Source organism: Sus scrofa, chromosome 9 (genome assembly GCF_000003025.6).
Source record: "Sus scrofa isolate TJ Tabasco breed Duroc chromosome 9, Sscrofa11.1, whole genome shotgun sequence".
Lineage (NCBI taxonomy): Eukaryota > Metazoa > Chordata > Mammalia > Artiodactyla > Suidae > Sus > Sus scrofa.
The window spans coordinates 68020647-68043118 of NC_010451.4; the positions used below are offsets into that span (position 1 = coordinate 68020647).

At 39.5% G+C, this 22472-nt stretch overlaps 1 protein-coding gene and 1 long non-coding RNA gene across 2 annotated transcripts in view; one reads left to right on the forward strand and one right to left on the reverse strand.

Moving 5' to 3' along the window:
* LOC106504947 overlaps positions 1 to 5233 on the reverse strand; it is a 30449-nt gene extending 25216 nt beyond the window's left edge. Inside the window, exon 1 of the long non-coding RNA XR_001298911.2 lies at positions 5144 to 5233. This is a non-coding gene — a long non-coding RNA (uncharacterized LOC106504947). The remainder of the gene's footprint in view (positions 1 to 5143) is intronic.
* The window catches only part of CR1 (complement C3b/C4b receptor 1 (Knops blood group)), a 106490-nt gene continuing 89044 nt past the window's right edge, over positions 5027 to 22472 (forward strand). Inside the window, 12 exon segments of the mRNA XM_021063334.1 lie at positions 5027 to 5306; positions 12972 to 13151; positions 14441 to 14540; positions 14977 to 15062; positions 15591 to 15986; positions 17140 to 17316; positions 17399 to 17501; positions 18147 to 18232; positions 19417 to 19806; positions 21749 to 21937; positions 22023 to 22122; positions 22355 to 22437. Coding sequence (XP_020918993.1) covers positions 5249 to 5306; positions 12972 to 13151; positions 14441 to 14540; positions 14977 to 15062; positions 15591 to 15986; positions 17140 to 17316; positions 17399 to 17501; positions 18147 to 18232; positions 19417 to 19806; positions 21749 to 21937; positions 22023 to 22122; positions 22355 to 22437 — 1948 coding nt within the window. The 5' untranslated portion in view covers positions 5027 to 5248.

Genomic DNA, 22472 nt, shown 5'->3' on the forward strand with positions numbered 1-22472 from the left:
GAAAGAACTGAAACAAAATAAGAAATAAAAAAGGAGAAATCTCAACAGATACTGCAGAAATACAAAAAACCATGAGAAGACTATGAACAATTATATGCCAACAAATTTGACAACCTAGAAGAAGTGGACACCTTTCTAGAGACATACAGCCCTCCAAAAGAGAATCAAGAAGAAATAGATCAACTGAACAGACTGATCACTAGAAATGAAATCAAATATGTAATAAAACATTCCCTACACACAAAAGTCCAGGACCATATGGCTTCTCAGGCAAATTCTGCCAAACATATAAAGAATAACTTACACCTATCCTTCTTAAACTTTCTCAAAAGGTTGAAACACTTCCAAAGACATTCAATGAACCCACCATCACCCTAATACCAAAACCAGACAAAGATAATACCAAATAAGAAAATTATAGGCCAATATCATTGATGAATACAGACACAAAATTTCTCAACAAAATTTTAGCCTACTGAATCCAACAACATATAAAATAGATCATATGTCATGTCCAAGCGTGATTCATCCCAAGTGCCCAAAGATGGTTCAACATATGCAAATCAATCATCATACACCACATTAACAAAAGAAAAGCAAAAAACCACATAATCATCTCAATAGATGCAGAAAAAGCATTTGACAATATCCAACATCCATTCATGATAAAAACTCTTACCAAAGTGGTTATAGAGAGACATACCTTATCATAATAAAAGCCATTTATTAAAAACCCAAAGCCAATATAAAACTCAGTGGAGAAAAGCTAAAAGCCTTCCCACTAAAATCTGGAACAAGATAAGGATGCCCACTCTCACCACTTTTATTCAACATAGCATTGGAAGTCCTAGCCACAGCAATCAGACAAACGAAAGAAATAAAATACATCCAAATAGGAAGAGAAGAGGTAAAGTTGTCACTCTATGCAGATGACATACTACAATATATAGAAAACCCTAAGGACTCCACTAAAAAAACTACTTGAACTGATCAATGATTTCAGCAAAGTATCAGGATACAAGATTAACATTCAGAAATTAGTTGCATTTCTGTTTACTGACAATGAAAAATTAGAAAAGAATTATAAAAATACAATACTTTTAAAATCACACCCCCAAAATTAAATACCTTGGAATAAACCTGACCAAGGAGATGAAAGACATATGCTAGAACTATAAAACATTAATCAAGGAAATTAAAGAGGATTCAAAGAAATGGAAAGATATCCCATGCTCCTGAATTGGAAAAATTAATATGGTTAAAATGGCCATACTATCCAGAGCAATGTACAGTTTCAATGCATTCCCTATCAAATTATCCATGACATTTTTCACAGAACTAGAACAAAGAATCCAAAAATTTATATGGAACCACAAAAGACCCAGAACTGCCAAAGCAAACAAAAACAAAGCAGGAGGCATAACTCTTTCAGACTTCAGGCAATAATACAAAGCTATAGTAATCAAGACAGTATGGTACCAAAACAGACATACAGACCAAGGAACAGAATAGAGAACCCAGAAATAAACCCAGATGCCTATGGTCAATTACTCTTCAACAAAGGAGGCAAGAATATAAAATGGGGAAAAGATAGTCTCTTCAGCAAATGGTGCTGGGAAAACTGGACAACACATGTAAATCAATGAAACTAGAACACACCCTCATACCACCACAAAAATAAACTGAAAATGGCTTAAAGACTTAAACATAAGACAAGACACCATCAAACTCCTAGAAGAGAACATAGGCAAAACATTCTCTGACATCAACCTTACAAATATTTTCTTAGGTCAATCTCCCTAGACAACAGAAATAAAAACAAAAACAAACCAGTGAGACCTAATGAAATTTATGTTTTTGCACAGCAAAGGAAACCTTAAAAAACAACCACCACAGCAAAAAGACAACCTATGCAATGGGAGAAAGTAGTTTCAAATCATGCAACCAACAAGGGCTTAATCTCTAAAATACACAAACAACTTGTATGACTCAACAGCAAAAAAGCCAGCAACCCAATTAAAAAATGGGCAAAACACCTGAATAGACATTTCTCTAAAGAAGACATACAATGGCCAATAGGCACATGATAAAATGCTCAACATCACTAATTATTAGAGAAATACAAATCAAAACTATAAAGAGGTACCACCTCACACTTGTCAGAATGACCATCATTAACAAGTCAACAAATAACAAATGCTGGAGAGGGTTTGGAGAAAGAGTACCCTCCTTCACTGTTGGTGGGAATGTAAACTGGTACAACCATTATGTAAAACGGTATGGAGATACCTCAGAAAACTAAATATGAACAACTGCATGACACAGCAATCTCACTGCTGGGCATTTACCCAGACAAAACTTTCATCAAAAAAGTTACCTGCACCCCTATGTTCATTGCAGCACTGTTCACAATAGCCAAGACATGGAAACAACCTAAATATCCATGGATAGATGAATAGATTAAGAAGATGTGGTATATATACATGATGGAATACTACTCAGCCATAAAAAGGACAAATAATGCTATTTGCAGTAACATGGATGGAACTAGACACTCTCATAGTAAGTGAAGTAAGTCAAAAAAGAAAGACAAATACCATGTGATATTACATATCTAGAATCTAAAATGTAGCACACATGAACTTATCTATAGAAAAGAAACAAACTCATAGACTTGGAGTACAGTCTAATGGTTGCCAAGGGGGAGGGGGAGGGAGTGGGATGGACTGGGAGTTTGGGGTTAGTAGATGCAAACTATTGCTTTTGGTGTGGATAAGCAATGAGAAACTGCTGTATAGCACAGGGAACTCTATCTAGTCACTTACGATGGAAGATGATGGAGGTTAATATGTATAACTGGGTCACTTTGCTGTACAGCCAAAATTGACAGAACATTGTAAATCAACTATAATAAAAAATAAATTAAAAAGAAAGAAAGGAAAAACATTGTGGCTTCTGTCTTTTGCTCTTGTTCTACAGGAAGCCAGCTGCCATGTCACAAGGACATTCAAATAGTCCTAGGGTGAGGTCCACATGGTGAGGTCATGTAGACTCCAGCTCATAGTCATATGAGTGGGTCATCTTAGACATGGATCCTTCAACCCCAGTTAAATGTTTGGGTGACTGTAGTTCTGGCAGATGTCTTAACTGCAACATCATGAAAGATCCCAAGCTAGAACCACCTTGCTGATGCTCTCAAATACCTGAACAGAAATTGAGATAATAAATGTTTATTCTTGCTTTAAATCAGTGAGTTTGGGTTAAATTGTTACTATGCAATAGATAGCTAGTTTAAAAATCATTTACAAAAATAATTGCTGTGTATTCTTCAAAAATGTCAAGTTCAAAAAAGACTGAGGACTTTTTCTATATTAAATTAGGAAGAAAACCCAATCAAATGAATGCAGGATCCTAGAATGATCCTGAAGAAGAAAAAAAAAAAAAAGCATGTGTTTGTGTGTGTGTACACATATGCAGGCGTGCACCTGCATTTGCTATAATAAAGAATATTAAGATGACTGGAGGAGTTCCCTTCATGGCTCAGGGCTAACGAACCCAGCTACTATCTGTGAAAACACGGGTTTGATCCCTGCCCTGGCTCAATGGGTTAAGCATCTGGCCTTGCAGTGAGCTGTGGTGTAGGTCGTAGATGAGGCTCAGATCCTTCGTGGCTGTGGCTGTGGTGTAGGCCAGCAGCTACAGCTCGGATTCGATTCTGGCCTGGGAACTTCCACATGTCATGGGTGCAGCCATAAAAAGACAAAAAAAATTAAGATGATTGGAAAAATCTGTACAGTCTGTCCCTTAGGTAATATATTAATTTCCTGTTTTTGCTCATTGCACTCTAGTTATGCAAGACTGTGTTCTTTTTTTTTTTTTTTTTTTTTTTTTTGTCTTTTTTGCTATTTCTTTGGGCCGCTCCTGCGGCATATGGAGGTTCTCAGGCTAGGGGTCGAATCGGAGCTGTAGCCACCGACCTGCGGCAGAGCCACAGCAACGCGGGATCCAGCCGAGTTTGCAACCTACACCACAGCTCACGGCAACGCTGGATCGTTAACCCACTGAGCAAGGGCAGGGACCGAACCCGCAACCTCATGGTTCCTAGTCGGATTCGTTAACCACTGTGCCACGACAGGAACTCCCCAAGACTGTGTTCTTGATTTTAGGAAATACACACTAAAGTATTTAGATGAAGGGTATCATGTCTGTAACTTATCTCAAAGTAAAACAAAAATTATATAATTATAATTGTATACACAAAAATGTATGCATAAATATCCCATATCTATATATATATATAACTATACTATGGCTATCTACCTATATCTATCTAAATATCCAGAAAGAGAGAGAAGAAAATACAGTAAAATATTAACATTTGGAGAATCTTGGGGATGGGTATATGGCAATTCTTTATATTATTCTTGCAATTTTTCTTTGGAAATTAAAAGAAAAAGAGCAGAAGTGGCTGCTGTTCCTACTCTCCTTTCTAAATAAACTGTTTTAAAACATAAGGTTGGAGGGAGTTCCCTTCTGGGCTCAGTGGTTGACAACCTGACTAGCATCCATGAGAGTATGGGTTTCATTCCTGGCCCTGCTCAGTGAGCCGTGGTGTAGGTCTCAGATGCAGCTGAGATCCTGCCTGGCTGTGGCTGTGCGGTAGGCCGGCGGCTGTAGCTCCAATTCAGTCTCTAGCCTGCCTAGCCTGGGAACTTCCACACGCCCTGGTGCAGCCCTAAAAAGTGATAAATAAATAAATAAATAAATAAATAAGAGTTGGAAATATTAAAGACTTTTTAAATGAATTTAGAGAATCCGAATCAGAATTTTTAAAAGGAAAGGATAGAATAGAATAGAGCATTGTATATTAATAAAGGTGAATGCTATTTTTTGGGGTTTTCCTTTCAGTTCTCCAGAGAGGCGAAAGTGGATGCACTATGCTGCGCTGTCAAAAAAAGTTGGATAGCCAGTGCCCTGAAGACTAGCGTCTGAGAGAGAGACTGGGTCAGAGTTCCTCCGCCCACCAGCCCCTCCCAACCTGTAGCAGTCTCAGTCATCCTCACCGCGTGGCGTCCCGCCCCCAGCTGCCGGCAGGTGTGCGTTCAAGTTAGCACGTGGTGCTAGATACTACTTAAGGGCCCACCTTCTCTTGTTTGCAGCTGCCGCCTTCTCCTGCCCTGTCCTACCGGAGCTGCCGGAGGCTCGCGGGTCTCAGAACGCATCACGCCGCTGGGGTTGGAGCCGTGGCATGGGCTCCGCCGGCCCCCTCTGGGTTTTCTTGGCTCTCATCGTGCCAGGGGTCCTCGGTGAGCTGGGAGTGGGAGCACGGAGGTAGGGATGCGTCTGGGGCAGGGACGACCTCTGGGCTGCGATGCAAAGCGGAGTCAAACGTGAGACCGAGGGAGCCCCGCAGGACGACTGCCTGCCTCTCCCTGCTTTGGGGAACTCCCGAAGACGTCCTGAATGTCTTCACTCGCTCATCCGGGTCTGGGGTCACCAGAATTGCAGGCTGCATCACCAGGATCTGCAGGTTTGGCTCCTGGCGTGAATGCCCGCTCAGTGCCCTCAGGGCTCCCCCGTCCCCACCTACCCCCACCCCCCCGGGGACTCCGGGGATACTCAGCGTTCTGTGACGGAGGTCTGCTAGCGCTAACACCTGCGTGTGGGCTACGAGTCCAAAAACCTACAATGATGAGCTCAGACTGGGCTGCATGCTCCGCTGGCGCAGGAGTTTCTGCATACACAGAACTCGCTCCTGTCTAGTAAAAGCTGCACAGTCTCCTGCTGCCTTCCCACAGTAAGAATAATGTCTGATTCCCAGACATGGTTCATATATATATGCAAATATATATGTACACATATTGAACTTCGATGTGATGTTGGTAAAGAGATCTTAAATGATAAACACCTAGAGTTTAGAAAAGCTGATGCATGAATAAAAACTACAGTCCTTTGTGTTATGACCCTATGTGAGTAACACAAATGGCAAGGGCTCCAGAAGGGATCAATATTTACTATCATTTTTTTCCTCCACATTGGCTTAATTTGAAACAAGTATTGTAATTTGTTAAGATTAGAGTGTCTTGGTGATAAGATGGGTCTCACAGTCAATTTCCAGAGTGCAGTGGATTCCTAGTTTATTAAGAAGTTTACTGTATGCAGACCTCAATACCTGTGTGACTTCTGGCAAGTCCATAGCTCCCTGAGCCTCAGTTTCTTCATCTGTAAAACCAAGCTTGTGATGAGCAGCTCTACCTTTCTGAGCTGCCCTGGATATCAGATGAAATAAGGCAAATGAAAGTTAGGTGATACTGCTAAAAGTCAGTACTAAGATGACTGTCTGGACCTGATTTTATGGAGCCAACATGTAAGCTTAACCACTTCCAGCTTATTAAGGGAGACTGCATACACTGGTTCTATTACAACCCACTTTGTCTGCTTCCTGACATTTAACTTTCTCCTGACCCTTAACTGACCATTTCCCCAAGCCATTATCTTCATCTCTCTCTCTCCTACATATGAACTCTCTTTCAACAAATGCACTTTTACAGCTTTCTCTAACATATCTGACTTGTTGCCAGTATTCCATTCCTATTTCTAAATTTCAGAGAGGATTATGAATTGAAAATCAATGTCTTCATGCGCCCTGCCCGTTTGTTATCCCTTCCTAAGGATGCCAGAGCATCCCCTTCCAGGACCAGAGCAGGACCCTCCTTGGTCACGTAACTCCAGGCATGTTGAAGATCAGGTGTACCCATCTGTCAGCTGTCACAGCTAGGGTGCTTCTGTTTTTGTCTTAGCATTCTTACACCAGTATTCTAATTCTACTCATTATGATTACCTGTGTAACAACCTCATTTCCTACAGGTCATTCTTATACCAGTCTTTAACCTTCCCAATGGTGAAAATCAAAATTAAATTTTTTTTTTCATTGTTCTACTCTGTTGTTCAAAAATCTGAAAGGGGTTCCTACTGCCTGTGGACTTCAAAAAATATCTAATGTCCTCAACTTTTCAAGCCTTTTGTAGTTGGATCTGACCTAAGCATGCCCCTCCTGATTCCCCATTGTTTCCTATCATGAATGGACTGCTCACCTTCTTGCCTGACAGTCACCCCAGGGTCCTTTGCTCATGCTATGCCCACGCCTCCTCCTGACTTTTGCTCCTACTTTGTACCCTCCCCAGACCATTCCTTAGCTTTTGGCCAATTCCTGCCCTTGAGCATGCTTAAGAAACTCTTGAGATGCCTCTTAAAAAATGTATGTATGTATTACATATTTCTCCAATTTTATTAAGAAATATTTGACATACATCACTATGTAAGGTTAAGGTATACAGCATGATGGTTTGATTTACATATATTGTGAAATGATTACCACAAGAAGTTTAGTTAACATTCATCACCTCATGTAGATAAAAAGAAAAAATGTTCTCCTTGTGATGAGAACTCTTAGAATCTACTCTATCAACAATTTTCCTATGTATCATACTGACATGTTAATTATAGTTATCATGTTGTACATTACCTCACCAGTGCTTATGTTTTCTTATAACTGAAAAATTGAACCTTTTGTCCACCTTCCTCCAATTCTCCCTCCTCCCACCCCCAGCTGCTGGTAATTACAAATCAGATCTTTTTCTATGAGTTTTGTGGTTTTGTTTTTAGATTCCACACGTGAGATCCTACATTATTTGTATGTCTCTGACTTATTTCACTGAGCATAATGCCTTCAGGGTCCATCCCTGTTGTTGTAAATGGTAGGATTTTCTTGCTTTTTCATGGCTGAATAATATTCCATTATATATATACACCACAACTTCTTGTATCCATTCATCTATTGACGGATACCTAGGTTGTTTCCATGTGCTGGCTATTGTAAACAATGCTGCTATGAACATGAGGGTGCATATTTATTTTCAAGTTAGTGTTTTCATTTCCTTTGTATATATTCCCAGAAGTGCAATTGTTGGAGCATGTGGCAGTTCTGTTTTTAACTTTTTGAGGAATTATGGTGCCTTTTGAAAATGCAGGTTTCTGGGTTCCATGTCACCTTCCAGAGATTCCTATGTTTGAGGTGTGGCTGAGGTTTAATAAGCATGCTGGAAGATTCTGAAGCAAGTGTCTTATAGAGCACAGTGCTATGAGCAAAGTCTCACGGGAAGCAAATTTCCTTCTCAGAGTGATTTCATTTTTCTCCTTCTGTCTATTTGCATAAACAAATTCAAATTGCCTGCACTCTTCAACTTCACTCCTGCCTTGACTAACAGCGTCACCTCATCCAACATTAGGAAAACAAAATCAGGAGTTCCCATCATGACTCAGCAGTTAACAAACCTGACCAGGATCCATGAGGATGAGGGTTCGATCCCTGGCCTTGCTCAGTGGGTTAAGGATCTGGCATTGCTTTGGCTGTTGCATAGGCCAGGAGCTACAGCTCTTATTTGACCCCTAGCCTGGGAACCTCCATATGCCCTAAAAAAACAAACAAACAAAAAACAAAAACAAAAAAAAGAGAGAGAGAAAGAAAGAAAACAAAATCATTAAATAGGAATTCCCTTATTTTCTAATCATCTTCCTCCATCTGAGATCTCAGATCCTTTCTCTCCTCTGCTTGATAGCTGCTGAGGACTTCCCATCACATTAGGTTAAAAGCCATGCTTCTTAACCTCAGCTAGAGGCCTCTTCCTCTTTCTGAAATTCTCTGTACTCCTTCCTCACTATCTCTGCTCCAGCTACAATGGCCTTCTTTCTATTCTTTAGATGGTCATGCTTGTTTAGCTATTGCACTAGGTGTTCCTCTGTTAAAATGCTCTTCCTGCCACTATCCCTTACCTGTCTCCTTGACATTCAGGTCTCAGCTCCACTGTCACTCTTTGACTCTCTGACTCTTACCTGAAGCAGTCCATACCCCAGGTCACTGTGTTCCATGTAATCTCTGGGTTCTTTCTGTTTTCCAAAGAACACCTGCCATCATATAAAACTTTCTTATTTATTTATTTGTTTGTTCCCTCACTGGAATACAAGTTCTGGGAAAGCCTTTATTGCTCTTATGGGCTGATGAATCCCTAGCACCAGCCATAATGAGGAATTCAACAAGAAAGTTCTATTTCCTCATTTAACAATGGAAAAAGCATCCTATCTCCTGGCAAAAGTCAGCTCCTCAATCTGTAGTCATAATCACATTCCAGCCCCTCTTGCTTGTGCACAAGCTTTACTTCTGCAAGGACTTTGCTTCCCCTGTATTGTATCATTCATTTGCATCTCTCTCCCTTGGAGGACCCCCATCAGCAGTTAAATATGCTCCAGAGCATCCCCTCTTGGGTTGGGGGAGGAGGTTTCTCATGACCCAATGGAACTCCACTTTGGCATCCCTCTTCTCATCCTTCTCAGCAAAATTTCTTACAATTCTTGATCTCCTTAACCCACTCCAGACAGGCTTCCTTCCCCATCATTTTCCTGAAGCTACTCTCAGCTAGGTTACTACTGACCATCTGCTAACAAATCCAATGGTCATTTTTCTATCTTTATTCTTCTCAGTCTTTCAGCAAAAGCTGACTGCTCCCTTCCTCTTAAAACAGTTTTAATTCTCATCTTCCAAAACAGGAAATTCCTTTATATTTTTTCTGTACCTCCTTAGTCTCTTTTGCCCTGTCTTTAATATTTTAGAGTCTTGGGGCTCAGCCCTCAGCCTCTTCTATTTTTCTCCATACCTTCTTCCTAAGAGCTCTCATCCAGTCTCATGGCTTTAAATGCTGTTTATATGTTGATGACTCAAATGTGTATTATCTATAGCCCTGAGCTCTCTCCTCAGGGGCAAATTTGTATATCCAATTGCATTTCCATCTTGATGTCCATTGAGTGTATTAATTATACCAAGTCTAAGGTGGAATCAATTCTGCACACCCCACACCCCCCACACACACACCTGCTCCTTTCCGGTCTTAGTATATGGTATTACCATCAATCAAGTAGCTCAAGTCAAAAGACTAAAAACTACTGCTAAATCCTCTAATTCCCTTTGCCCTACATCTGGTACAACAAAGTCTTACCAATTTTGCTTTTAAAATATATTCCAAATTCATCAACTTTTCACTGTTTCCCTGTGTCCAAGTGTCATTTTTTTGGTCTGAATTCTGTAATACGCTCCAGACTTCACTCCCTACATCTAAAAGTCCATTCTCCACCCAGGTGCAAGACAATTTTTTTTAGATTTATACTTAAGTATTTTATTTTTCAGAGTGATTATACATTGCATTGTTTTTTATTATTCTTATTTTATTCATTTTTTACACACATTTTTCCAGTTTTATCAAGAAATAATTGACATACATCACTGCATGAGTTTAAGGAATATAGCATGATGGTTTAATTACATATATTGTGAAATGATTACCACAAAAGTTTCAGCTAATATCCATCTTCTCATACAGATACAATTTTTTTTTTTAAAGAAAGAAGAAAAGGAGAAAGGAAAGGAATTCTCTCCTTTTGATAATAACTCTTAAGATTTATTCTCGAAACTTTCAAATGCTGTTCTTTTTACAGGTTAAATCAGTGACTCTCTTGCTTGAACTCTGCAATGCCTTCCACTCAGGGTAATGTCCAGACATCCTACTGTGGCCTAAGAAGCCCTATGTACCCATCCTGCTGGGCTTCCTGACTCAATCCCATACCACTCTGATCACTGCCTTCCAGCCTCACTTGCCTTCTGTTTATCCCTAAAGCATAGTAAATCCATCCTTGCTGTTAGGCATCTGCCTAAAACACTTTTACCCAGCACTTGGCACCTTCTTATCCTTCAATTATAACTCAAATGTCTCCTCTTCACAAGCCTTCTTTAACCATCATAACTGAAGTCGTATGCCAGCCTGTCCCCTCCATTTTCCAGTGCATTACATCAATCTGTTCATTACCTTTCATACTATCTATTTATTTATTGGTATTTAGTTATGGTCTGCCTCCCTTTATTGGAATAGAAATTCCAGGAGGGTGGGGGCCTTGCATCCAGTGTTCACTGATCCATGTTCCATGCTTAAGACAGGACCTTGGTTAATATGCATACCTGCCATTCAAAAATGATCAAATAGCCAGCAATCCTGGTGTTATGATATTTGATTATAATAATTCTCATTCTTAATAATAATTTCTCCTCCTACTTGCTTTCCAGCCTCAATTTCAGTTTTATTTTTATTATCCTATGTATTTGTTCTTTATTCATTTCAAATGGATTTCTAAGCCTTTCCGGGTAAATCCCCTTAGATCCAAATCTGTTATCTAGAAACTCCTTTGCCTAGTTAGTTTTTAACACAGTTGGAGGAATGTATCTGTCAATGTTTTACCACTATCTTCTGTTTTAGATCCAGTCATGATCTACACTGATTTTTACTCTTGGTTTTAAAAAGATAAAGATGTGAAGAGGGTCAAATGACCCTTAAGAAAACTCATGTTACTTAGTGTTTCATAGACTAACTTTCCTTTTCTGATATGGAAGAGAACATGATTGCTGGAAAGTCTGCCCTATAACCAGGGATTTTGGCAATTTCATTACTAATAAGAGCTAGTGCCCCCAGTAGAGAGAATCCCTAAATCTCCTTATTGGAGATAAGAATTCCCCATTGTTTCTTATCCACAAAGTGTGATTCTTATCTCCTTTTACCTCTGAATGTCAAGTTATAAAGTACCCTTCTACTTTTGCTGCTTCAAGATCTTAGTTACCTCTTAGTCCATGTCATTGCTACTGATTAAATCTTGTAAATTCAAAGCAATCTTCCAGCTTGTGGAGATTGTCCTTATTCAGAGTGGATAATTGCAGGTTACATCACTTGGTTAGAATGAATTGGTACAAATAAGGACAGTCATGAGGTTGGTCCTCATTGAGGTCAAGCCCTGACTTTCCCTGTTGAGCCTTGCTGTTTTGCAAAGGTATGAACTTGGACATTTATAGGTGTTAATGGAGGAAACCAAAGGAGCTGAGGAAAGAGATAGGAGACCTACAGTGAGAATTGAGCCCTATCAGTAATGGCTATTCTTAGATCCCATCTATTTGACTTCTCCAACAGAAGTGTTGGGCTGCAGAAAGGCTGAGCCTTGGCTGTACCCTTGGGAGTTCTGTGTTTGCCTTCGTGTCAGTTAGTCTATATTTGATCTTTGACACCATATTTGTCTCAGACTTATTTGAAAAAGGAGACATAAATTTGATAGTTAAATATACCACCATTCTGGAGTGGAGAGTTTAATTCTCTTTCATACTGAAAAAAAAGTCTTTTCTAGGTACCTCCTCAGGTATGTGGGTGTTGCAGTTTCTTACCCATCTCCTAGAATAAGATTTGTTTTCTCATCATCATTGTAGCTATCATCATTATCATCATCATTATTTTAAGTCACAGGGAAGTGTCTTGAAATGACTGACTCTTTTTATCTAGTACCCATCTGGAAGTATTTATTAAACTCTTTTGGGGGCATAAAACTCTTCTAGGTTAATGGAATAAAGTAATGAAAAATAATAACTAACACCTATTTTCTTCTTGCTAGGACCTAAAGGTTTAAAGACTGAGATAGTAATGTTAATTCATTAAAGTAGTTTTAGAGGATCATAGATGTGATCAGCTTACAAGGTCTTTGACACACTCGTTTCCTGTGCTATCCCAGAAAAGTTTTTATTTGTAAGGTTCGGTTTTTATTTATAAGGTTGTAAGAAGATGGAACAACTCCGTGGTCTTTATGGAATTTTATTAAAAATTGATTTTCTCCAGCTCTTCCTTCAAAGTTGATCCTAAAAAGTCTTTGAACGCCTGAGTTCTGTGTATATATATTCATACTGTAAGATGTATATTCTTTGCTCCAACAAGTAATGAGATTTTAGGTTTACTTCCTAAAGATCAAAGTTGTCAATGTAAGTGGTGACAAAACAGAAGCAGAATAGAGATGTTAGTCACTCTTAGTTTTGATATTCCTGTGGTCTTTGTCTCTAGGTCAGTGTAAATTCCTGCCAAAGTATCCTTTTGCTAAGCCTAAAATTCAGAGTGATCAGTCTGAGTTTGCTGTTGGGACAACTTGGGACTATGAGTGCCTTCCTGGGTATACCAAGAGGTCATTCTCTATCACCTGCTTAGAGACCTCCAAGTGGTCAGATGCTCAGCAATTATGTAAACGTGAGTAATCTGTAATAGAGGAATCTTGAGTCTATACCATGTCTCTATGAGATAACCTGCTATATTCAAAATAAAACAGAAGCAAATTAGTAAGTAATTTCAAATTAAGGGGGCTCCTATGTTCTTCATATTTTCTTTTACTCTTAAGGGTTTTTAGTATTAGGGTTGCCATCACAGCTGACCAACTCTATTTATCCTATAATTTCCATATCCTTGTTCTATGGACTCTGTACTGGGTTGTGTGAACCTAGAAGTTTGTATACAAGGAGTATTAGTTTCGCCTCATTCTTACTCCTTTCAATTCAATAAATATTTTTGAGTAACCACTAAGTATGAAGCAGTCTGGCTGATGGGGTGGGAGAAATATAAAAATTAATCTGGTAGTCTCTGTCTTTGAAGAACTCCTGTATTATTTGCAAAGCAAGCACTATACTGTGGTATAATTTATTTTATTCATGGAGATAAAATACTATGACATCATAGAGAAAACTATCTAGGAGACAAGGGAAATCTAGGCATTACAGACAGAGGAAACAGTATAATATGCCAACACAAATGAATGGAAGAACAAGATGTCTTTGGAAAATAGAAAAATTCAGTGTGCTTGGAATATAAGGTACACAGTGAGGAATAGTAGTTGATTAAATGGATTGGAGCTTAACTGTGATGAACCATGCATTCTTTTCCGATAAACAGTGGTAAGTCCTTGTAAGTTTTTAAGTGTAGGGAGTGGCATGACCCCATTTGCACTTCTGCAAGATAACGTATTCGGTGGTATAGAAGATGTACTCGACCAATGGCGACCAGCATTAGAAAGATATGTTTTATTGCTCAGCGATCCAATAGGAAATTGTAGCAGTGGCAAAATTGCTGGTCTAGAGAAAGATTTCTGGAATCCAGTCACAAAAACCTGGTGATCAGTTGAATTAAGGGCAGGGGCAAGAGAATGAGTTACAGAAAAGAAATAACGATTGTGAGGTTTTTCTTTGAGCCACAAACTTTGTAGATGTTGTCATCAATTGACAATATAAAAAAAGTAAACAGAGACTTTAAATTATGGTTGACTACAAATAATGTTTGCATCCATGCTCAGAAAAACAGACTGTGTGCTTTTAACAGCGTTATGGACTATGCTTTGAAAGACAGAATTTCTGTAAATGTCAAAAATTTATTTGGATAAACACAAATAGGCTATTCAGCGAGTCCAGTCAGGTTGGAATTTAATATAAAACACAAAAGTCCCCCAAATCCCAGTCCCAAATTCTGTTTTGTTTTGTTCTCCCTTATAGGCAAATCATGTGTGAGTCCTAGAGAACTCCTCCATGGCTCTGTCCTCGCACCCATGGGTATCGTGTTTGGGTCAACAATTACATATTCTTGTAATAAAGGGTGAGTTGGCAGGAGACAGTTCCAGAGTACATGAATAGTAGAATAGTAGTTTCAGCCAGAAATCCCCCATCTTCCAAAAGAGGCTGAGTAAATGCCACCCACTTTAAAACAAAGATAATCAAAAACAGAATCACCTCTCTGATCGGCTCCAGAGACAATGCTTCAGCATTACCCACTAGAAAGGATCCTTAGGAATCTTTTAGAAAGAAGTTTGGGCCACTCTTATTCCAGTTTTAAATCTTCAGCATTACTGACCAGGAGGTCAAATTTCACTTGTCTTTAGATTGTTGAATCTTTTGTATGAGCCCTTAGTCTGTCTCCATTACTTGTCATACACGATGTTCTATTCTTGGCCATTCTTTCAGTGGAAAAAGAGCTTAAGGGGCTTTCCTAAAATGTCCAGCTGGGAGATGATCACTCATCTCTTTGTCTTTAGATATCGACTCATTGGTGATCCATCTGCTACATGTATTATCTCAGACAATATTGTAACCTGGGATAAGGACATGCCTATCTGTGAATGTGAGTAAAGTTTTCCGTTTATTCAGGCCAGGTAATTCCTCTTGTGCCCTTGTTGAGGGAAAGCAAGCATCTATACATCAAAATAAGTACCGAGGAGAGTTACACCTGGTTTAAGTAGTTCTGGACACAGAAATTTGGCTTATCTTTTTTCATGCCCGCAATCTCACTACACTTTGCTTTGAAGATAAGTTATTTCATAGTGAATAAGTTGTCGAATTTAAAATGTACTACAAAATTACACACTGCCAACTTTATTCCAAGTAAAATGTACCTCACCCTAGATGCCTTTTGTAACAGTTTTTCTGTACTCTGGGGGTGGGGACTGGAGACCAGTTTTATTAAATCAAGCCAGTTCTGTGTATCTATCTTCCTACTTTGCTGCTTCCCATTTAGAACCATCTTTGAGACTTCAACAATATAGATTAATTGTCGGCTTGGTGGAAGTTTAGTTTGCAAGAATTAAGACAAAATTCCCAGAAAGTAAAACATTTAAATGCCTTCTCTCTTTTCCTACCTCCTCCCAAAAAGCTATTCCTTGTGAGTCACCCCCAGCCATCCCCAATGGAGACTTTTACGGCAATGACGAGAACTTTTACTATGGAATGGTGGTTACTTATGAGTGCCATGTTGGGAAGAATGGGAAAAAGCTATTTGATCTTGTGGGTGAGAAGTCAATATATTGCACCAGCAAAGATAATCAAGTTGGCATCTGGAGCAGCCCTCCCCCTCAGTGTATTCCTGTAGTCAAATGCCCAATGCCAGATGTTGAAAATGGAATTATGGAATCTGGATTTAGGCGTTCGTTTTCCTTAAATGATTCTGTGATGTTTACGTGTAAGCCTGGCTTTACCATGAAAGGCAGCAACATAGTGTGGTGCCAACTAAACGGTGAATGGAATCCTCCACTGCCAAGGTGCTCCAAGGGTGAGTTGGGATAAAACTTTGGGGCTCTAGAAATAAAATGAGACTTTTAGAGGCATAGATATATGATATCTATGAGGAGAGGAGGATAAGGATAGTGGATGTGGTTGGATAGCCTGGTTAAAGAATTTGAAAGTGGTATCTAAATGTTTAAGAGGTGGGAAATTTACTATATTCTGGGACAGTGCTAGATATATGCCAATGTAGGGGAAATCAGACTAGAGCCAATGATCAGAGATTTTTACATGATTAAAATAATATATGATTAGATTTTATTTAAATAGGGATAAAATAAACTCTCAATTCTATTGGCCAGGTCAATGGGGGAAATTGGCCAATCTACAATTTATTCAAATTATTGTATATATTAAACACTTACCTATTAAAAATGCAACCTTTATATAATAAGGCTAGAATTAAGATTGAGTCTCTTCCCTCATTCTCCCTTTCTCCTCTACTCTTATTGTGCAATGTCTGACTTACTAAAAACCTGGCAACTTTGCGATCTGCTCCCACAAGGCTCAGAGACTTCATCAGTAGTTTGGGGAACAGGAAGAAAGAGGAGAGTTTGATGGTAAAAATCCGTTATAAGGAGTTCCCATTGTGGCTAAGGGGCAACAAACTGGACTAGTATTTATGGGGATATGGGTTCAATCCCTGGTCCTGCTCCATAGGTTAAGGATCTGGCATTGCGATGAGCTGTGGTGTAGGTCACAGACACAGCTCAGATCTGGTTGCTGTGGCTGTGGTGTGGGCTGGGAGCTGCAGCTCTCATTGGACCCCTAGCATGGGAACCTCCATATGCCACAGGTACAGCCCTAAAAAAAAAGGAAAAAAAAAAGGCATTATCATTTTCCCTTGACTACAATATTCATGAGAGGATGTCCATTTAAATGAAATGGGAAAATGATCAGTGGGAGTAATGTGTCCTGGTGTAGGTCAAACTGCAGAAGGCACACAGCTGCAAGGTTCATCATGGCTAAAAGAGGTAACAACGTTAGCCCCGCTGCACCTCACGCAAAAGAGTCTCTGCCTTACATGTAGGAGAGTTGACATGTCCACTTCATCCCACTCCTGGCAACCCCAAATTGGCTTAGGTTGTAGAGAAGAAAGTTATTTTAGAAATAAAAGGCCTCTGGTCCTATTCTTTCCTCAGGGTGTCTACCACCTCCTCATATCCACCATGGTAATTATAACAAAATGGATGAGGAATTCTTTACAGTTGGACAGGAAGTGTCCTACAGCTGTGAGCCTGGCTACGCTCTCATTGGAACTAACTCTGTGCAGTGTACATCCTTGGGAACCTGGAGCCGTTCAGCCCCCAAATGTGAAGGTGCCTAAAGGTCTATTCCATCTTAAGGAAACTCAATTGTTTCCTGATTCTTCACGTGCCAGCCTTGTCTCTTTTTCCCTAGTGAAATCGTGTGATGCCATTCCAAACCAGCTTCTCAACGGTCGTGTGGTAGCTCCTCCTAATTTCCAGCTTGGGGCAGAGGTTTCCTTTGTTTGTGATGAGGGGTGAGTGTGAGATGATGGGGGCTGAACTGGGGCCTCTGATCCATAGATAAGCATTGCAAAGTGTGATCTCTAAAGATGGTTAAATTTTTCATCTCTCTGATTTTTTCTTTCCTTTTCTCTACACTTTATGATTAAGAAGTCTGTTATTAAGCAAATCCCATTGATTTTCTCCAAGTGTGTGTATTATGCATGGCCAACCAATGCTAAGGATTGTTCTTTCATCATATGAGAAAGCAAAGTTGTCAGAAGTTTACGCTTCTATTACAGAGACTGAGTAGGTGATGGAGATTCAGTGAGAGGAGTTCTTTGAGGCAAGCTTAGGGAACGAGATCTTTGATGTTTCCTTCACTAGGAATTGAGGTTGTTTCCTTCTAAATGATGAAGAGAATCTTGACCTTTGGATGCCAAAGAGGAAAGAGAGAACTCAAGAAAAGTACGAGTTGTTAGGATTTTTTTCTCTGTGTTTTTAAACGGCCTGGTCTTCACATAGCTGAGCTCATTCTCGATCTTGGACATTTTCCTTAAGCCTGAAATGCTTACAAAAGTAGAACACATTTATACTATATTCTTGAGAGAAGTGATTAATTCCATGTGACCGAGAAATGATTTGCGCTGGTGATGATTTGCTGCCCCTTATTGTTTAAGGTACCGGTTAAATGGCTCATCTTCTAGTCAGTGTGTCTCAGAAGGAATGAGAGTACTCTGGAATAATAAGTTTCCTGTCTGTGAACGTGAGTAGAAAGCAAAAATAATCTAGTAGGGGTTGTGCCTCTTGATTTGGGGTGTGTTCTCATGCATTTATTAATTATAAAGTCTTATCAATATATGTGCTTTGAACATATATATATATACCACTCTTTTGTATGTTCTAGAATGCAGACCAAAACTAAATTTATTTAGTTGACTGCATATGGTATTGAGTATTCTGTGTGTATAAGGATAAAGTCTCTCGAAAGTTACCCCTACTGAAAATGAGTAGCATTGATGTGCTGAAATGGTTTGGCTGTGTCTTCTTATGCCAGTTTCTCACCTGATCACCAACTCTTGGAGCTCAATGGAAATCAACCAGAAGTTTTGGAGGTTGGCGATTTTTCCTTTATTCTGAAACTCACTCAGGAAAGATGTCATATACCAACACAGCTATGAACAATTAAAATTCTTCATGCCCATTAGGACAAGTAAACAAAGGATATGAGATCATTATTCCAAACCTCTGATCACTTCCTGTGGCTTTTCAAAGGGGACCAACAATCAAAAGATGACCAATGACTTGCAGTGAGGCTGCAGGAACTTTCATAGAGGAGAGAATGTGGTGTCATTACTTGTAGCCTCTGTTGTGTATTGAAACAGGTGTTGCATAATTAGTATGTTCCAGGTATTGTACTTGCCCCCTTTTCAGGTACATTTATCTCACTGGATTCTCATTACGACCTTGAATTATACTAGACTAGGAAACTGAGGCTTAAAGAGGGTAAGACCTGCCTAAAGTTACACAGCTATTGAATGACTGCGGGGATTTGAAACCAGGTCTACTGAACCCACATTTCATTTGTCCATGGCGCCACTCCACGTGAGATTAGTATGGCATTAACGTGTTATTTTCAAGTGCTGTTTGCTTTTGTTTCATTTTTAAAGTTGATCAAACACAGAGTTATTCAATACATTCTGTTTCATTATCACTGTTTGGTCAAGATGGCTTATAGTCCTACATTGTTTTGTTTTCTGAGAAGCAAGAAACAGGTAAGAATTTAGGAGTTCGGGATAGGCAGGGAATATATGTAAGTAAGAAAGAAATTATACACATTTCTAAGTCTATTTCTGAAAAAGTGATGTGACCTATATTTGGGTCGTTTACCTAAATTCAAATCTTGTCATGATCAATGTGATGACATATTTTCTTTTTTTTATTTTGCAGGGATTTTTTGTGACCCTCCTCCCGCTATCAAAAATGGACGGAATAGTTATTTTTCTGGTCCCATACCTGTTAACTCTGTGGTGAGGTACAGCTGTTCGAATTCCTTCCGCCTCATTGGAGAAAGGATTCTTTTTTGTATAAGTAAAGACAAAGTGAATGGATTCTGGGATAAAGCTGCTCCTGTCTGTGAATATTACGATAAAAATTCTATTTGCCCTGAGCCCACAGTACTAGGGGGACACAAAAGTAGAATATCTAGACCACCATACAGACATGGTGATTCGGTGACCTTTACCTGTAATGCCAACTTCACGATGAAAGGAAACAAAACAGTTTGGTGCCGAGCAAATAAAACCTGGGGACCGACACCACTACCAACCTGTGAGAGTGGTGAGTAGAAGGAAAATAAAACTGAGTAAGGTGCATTGCTGTGCAGATCAGGTGTGGTATCTTTCAAAACAAAGAGCAGTGTGGATGTGTGAATGGCAGCGGTGGTGGGGGGGAGTAGAGGGAAGAAGCCAGGGAAAGGGTGAAAATTATGTTGTCCTGTTTTTTCTTAGTCATGGAGGGATATAAATATTCATTCAATAAACATCAGTAAAGCAACGAATGGTAAAGTATGGGAAAAATCTAACTGAACACACCTAATAAGTGGATAGAATAAAGTTCACAAGAATGAGGGCTAGAGTTGGTTGGGAATGTGGGAATGGGGTGGCTTTCAACTATATACCTGTGTTATTGGTGGTTTTTTGTTTGTTTTCTTTCTCTTTCTATGGCCTCACCTGTGGCATATGGAATTTCCAGGGCTAGGGGTCAGTTTGGAGCCTCAGCTGCTGGCCTACGCTACAGCCACAGTAACACCGGATGAGACCTACGCAGCAGCCTGAGGCAATGCCAGGTCCTTAACCAACTGAGGGGGGCCAGGGATCAAACCCGTATCCTCATGGACAGACACTATGTTAGATTCTTAGGAACCCGATGAGTCACAATCGGGTTATTGTTAGAATGAGAAGAAATGTGGCAAATAACAAATACACACCCAATGAATTTAAAATTTATCTATAAAAGCTGTTAATACAGTCTGGCAGAAATGATGCCCTGTTCTCTTTGGCCTCTATAACTACTCTCTGAGTGATCCACTCTTTCCTCTATTTTCCCAACTCATCTCCTAAGGTAACATTCCAAATCCAGAAACCTTGAAAATAGTAACTACTGTAAAGCACTTCATTTCCCTCTTACTTTTCTGGTCCCTCTTACTTGATTTGCTTTATGTTGCTGCCAAAATCTAAATCTGGATTTCAGTTATGTGATTATGGGAACTGGCTATATTTGGCAAAAATTATACCATCAAAATTAGGTATTTATTTTCTCAATGAAGAACAATATTGATAAATTCTAAATTCATTAAAGAGTTGAAAAATTATATTTGAAAAATATAATTCTCTCTCCTTCTCTCTCTTTCTCTTTTTTTATGGGCTGCACCCATGGTCTATGGAAATTCCCAGGCTAGGGGTCGAATTGGAGCTACAGCTGTCAGCCTACACCACAGCCACAGCAACACCAGATCTGACCCACATCTCCGACCTACACCACACCTCACGGGAATGGCGGATCCTTAACCCACTGAGTGAGGCCAGGGATTGAACCTGCAACCTCGTGGATACTAGTCAGATTTGTTTTCGCTGAGCCATGATGGGACTCTGAAAAATATAATTCTATCTATAAATCGTTACATAATCTTGGAGGCAGGGATGATCTGAAGATAGTCACAAAATAGGATGGCCATGGAAAACAAGCTTTTATAAAGATTTAGACAGGCCTATATCTACTGACATGGAAAGATCCAGATTATTAAGCAAAGAAAGCAAGGCATAGAATAATATGTATTTAGTATACACAAATACCCAAAATGTGTGTATATGTGTGTGTGTGTATATATATGTGAAACATATGGGATCTCCAAACCTATATTACTAATATCTGGCAGGATAACTCCCTAAATAATAACATACTACTTTGGGGATGGAGAATAGGCTTACGGGCAGGATAAAAGTGTGAATGGAGACAAATTTTTCTTTTGGTAATTGAAAATATTCACATGGCAAATATAACCCATAAAATGTAATGAAAAATTTAAAAATACTATTTGTGGTGTTAAATGGATACCCCTAACCCCACGCCTGTTTGATCTTTAAAAGGCTGAATTGAAAATGAATGACAACCACTTACCACAGATCATGTATCATTTATTTGGATGTATGTACTAAGTCAAAACAGAGATGGTGAAGGAGCTGTTATCTGATGAACTTTTTCTTGGTGTGTTTGTGTAAAGATTTCCCACTGGAGTGCCCATCACTCCCCACAATCGCCCATGGCCGTCACACAGGGGAGGATGTTGCCTCCTTTGCCCCAGGATTTTCTGTGACTTACAGCTGTGAGCCTGGGTACTTGCTTCTTGGAGAAAAGACCATTCGCTGCTTGTCTTCAGGAAACTGGAATGCTGTCAGTCCCACGTGTAAAGGTACCTTAAATTTACAATCAATGTTAAGAATTGGTGCTATAATGTTCCTTGCCACACTTTGCTCATCATTGGCTTGTTTTCTTAGAGGCAGAGTGCCAACCTCCAGGACCATTTCTTAATGGGCAGATAAAGAAGTCCGAGAGTCTACGGGTTGGTGAGACTGTGCACTTTTCTTGTAATGAAGGGTGAGTGTCCAGAAATCCAATGAGATTTAATTCATTTGACTTATACATGCACGGTGTAAACCGTGAAGCTCTCAGAAGGCTACTCTGTGAGGGTCGATGGACAGATTGAGGTTGTGAGACGTAATGCTGATAAGAGGAGTTGGTATACACACATTAAGTGAAATTGTGCTGGATTTTAAATAGAGGCTTTTGTTCTGCCTGATAGTTCTCAATGACCTCCCTTTGTCTCCAGGTATCGATTACTAGGCTCACCTTCCAGCCAGTGTGTAATTGTTGGACAGCGTCCTTTTTGGACCAAGATGCCCATATGCGAAAGTAAGTTAGGCAACTGTGTTTTGCAACCAGTTCCT